This window comes from Etheostoma spectabile, chromosome 13 (assembly GCF_008692095.1).
Source record: "Etheostoma spectabile isolate EspeVRDwgs_2016 chromosome 13, UIUC_Espe_1.0, whole genome shotgun sequence".
NCBI classification, from domain to species: domain Eukaryota; kingdom Metazoa; phylum Chordata; class Actinopteri; order Perciformes; family Percidae; genus Etheostoma; species Etheostoma spectabile.
Genome location: NC_045745.1, coordinates 218,043 through 220,043, shown reverse-complemented (window position 1 = coordinate 220,043; position 2,001 = coordinate 218,043). Strand labels below are relative to the sequence as shown.

The following is a 2,001-nucleotide window of genomic DNA, read 5'->3' as shown; positions in this document are numbered from 1 at the left end:
TCATTTTGGCCATAATCGTGCAGCCCTAGGTTACTACTGATCATATACACTTGTATGATAGATAATTAATGACTGCATTTCCCAGAGCCTGGATGCATCCAGGCATCCATTTGAAAGTTGCATTGGCACACCCAGTGAACAACGATATGTGGATAGCCACAACCGACCATGTCCACTAAAAACATAGGCTACGTAAGAAAAGAATATATGTTAATACAAGAATAAACCCTAGTTTGACATCTTATCTTTGCCATTATGAGGTACCTTCCCCCGCCGTTAGCGTAGCATAGCGTATCTGTAGGCCAGCTACAAAGAACTGGTAAAGTATATGGACAATTAATGAAAGGGAAAAATCCCATGAATTTAAAAGTAAATTTGAAAAGCGCGCACAAGGTGGCTAACCTAGCTTACCTTAACAAGGTAAAGGAGACTGCCAGGCCCCCCTTCCCCGAAACAGAAGCCCAGTATAGGGCATGGATGTATGGGTACAGAGCCAGGCAGTATAACGGAGACAACCGTAGGACACAGAACACTACAGGAAGGCTTTCATTGGTGACTCAAAAAGTTTTTCTTTTAATAACTTTTAATCTTTAAAGCCTTAAGATGGCACAGAACATTTTTTAACTTGATCGGATGAAATCTCTAGGAGGAGTTTGTTAAAGTATGACACGTGGAAATGGCCAAAATTGCACTAATTTCAAACTTCCAATTCCAAATGGCGGACTTCCTGTTGGGTTTAGGGTATGGCTCCAAGGAGTGTCTTTTATGTCTTGACATGTTACATATGTGTACCAAGTTTCGAAAAGCCGATTCATTTACCGAGAAAAGAAAGAAAGAAGGAAGAATTTCAATAAGGCGCTAAATATACAAGAACTAAAATTAAACCTGAAAAACTGAAACTAAACCAAATCCAACAAACACACTCTGAAAACTAACTCAAACTGGACTAAACTTTAAAAAAAAATGTTCAAAACTATTATATCCTTGCACACCACCAGGCTCAGGGACATCCCCAAGGCCACAAGACTGCTGAACTCTGAGCTCTGAGGTCATCACATACAACTTTACCTGGTAAAGATTTCCTTTGCCAATGACTACAGATGAAGTGAAGCTTACTTTTCTCCAAAGAAATTCCTCCAGAAGTCAGCTGCATCAGCTTTGGTGATCCTGAAACTATCCCCCTGGAATTGTCCTCCTGGAAATATGGCTTTGATTTCAGCCAGCATGTGGCTGAAGATTAGAGACAGCTTGGTCAGGTTCCTCCTGCAGAAAAGAGGCAGAAGAGAAAGGAAACAGTTATCAGTTCAACAGACACCATTTGGAAATTATTTGGCCTTCAAAACTGTGGACTTATTTTCAAATGTTTTGACTTTTAGAATTTGAAATCACCCCCTCTTAAAATTCAACTCCAAATAAAAAGGTAAATTATATGTTGGCAGGATTTAAATCAAGCTGATAAAAATTCCCTTATAAACAAAGCTCTCCTGAGCAATCAACAGTGTTCAGATGACAAAAAGAAACTAAAAAATAACTAATTACGTGGTCAGTGACCATGAACTGGAAACTGAAAGAGATTGTCATTTAAAATTGTGGAGACCAAGAGAGGAATATGTCCGTACAAACTGCCACCAGAACTTTGACATAGAAAGACATTTCTTATGTACATGTCCAAGATACAAAGAAACCCTGCTATGTTTGTCTGTTTTAGTTAGGGTTCAAACCGCGTCCAATGAAGTTCGAAAGGGGCGTCACTTTGGACATAAATAAACACAAATCAGCAGCCGTAAAGCCAATTATCACAAAACTCACAGAATATGTTCAGATAAGTGCCTCAGATATACGCAGATAGTTTTATATACATACGCCACAAGCGCTAGAAGCACAAGATACGTGAGCGGCATTACACACATTTTACCATAAATCACATATTCATTGTCAAATCATTACAAATCTCTCAGCAAATTGGACACTAGGAAGCGCTATAAATGCAAACAAACTGCA

At 39.0% G+C, this 2,001-nt stretch overlaps 1 protein-coding gene across 2 annotated transcripts in view; it reads right to left on the bottom strand.

The window, feature by feature from the left end:
* Positions 1 to 2,001, bottom strand: part of cblb (Cbl proto-oncogene B, E3 ubiquitin protein ligase) — a 140,108-nt gene that overhangs the window by 53,521 nt on the left and 84,586 nt on the right. For both annotated transcript variants that reach the window (XM_032533569.1, XM_032533571.1), the window contains exon 4: positions 1,117 to 1,263. In XM_032533569.1, coding sequence (XP_032389460.1) covers positions 1,117 to 1,263 — 147 coding nt within the window. The remainder of the gene's footprint in view (positions 1 to 1,116; positions 1,264 to 2,001) is intronic.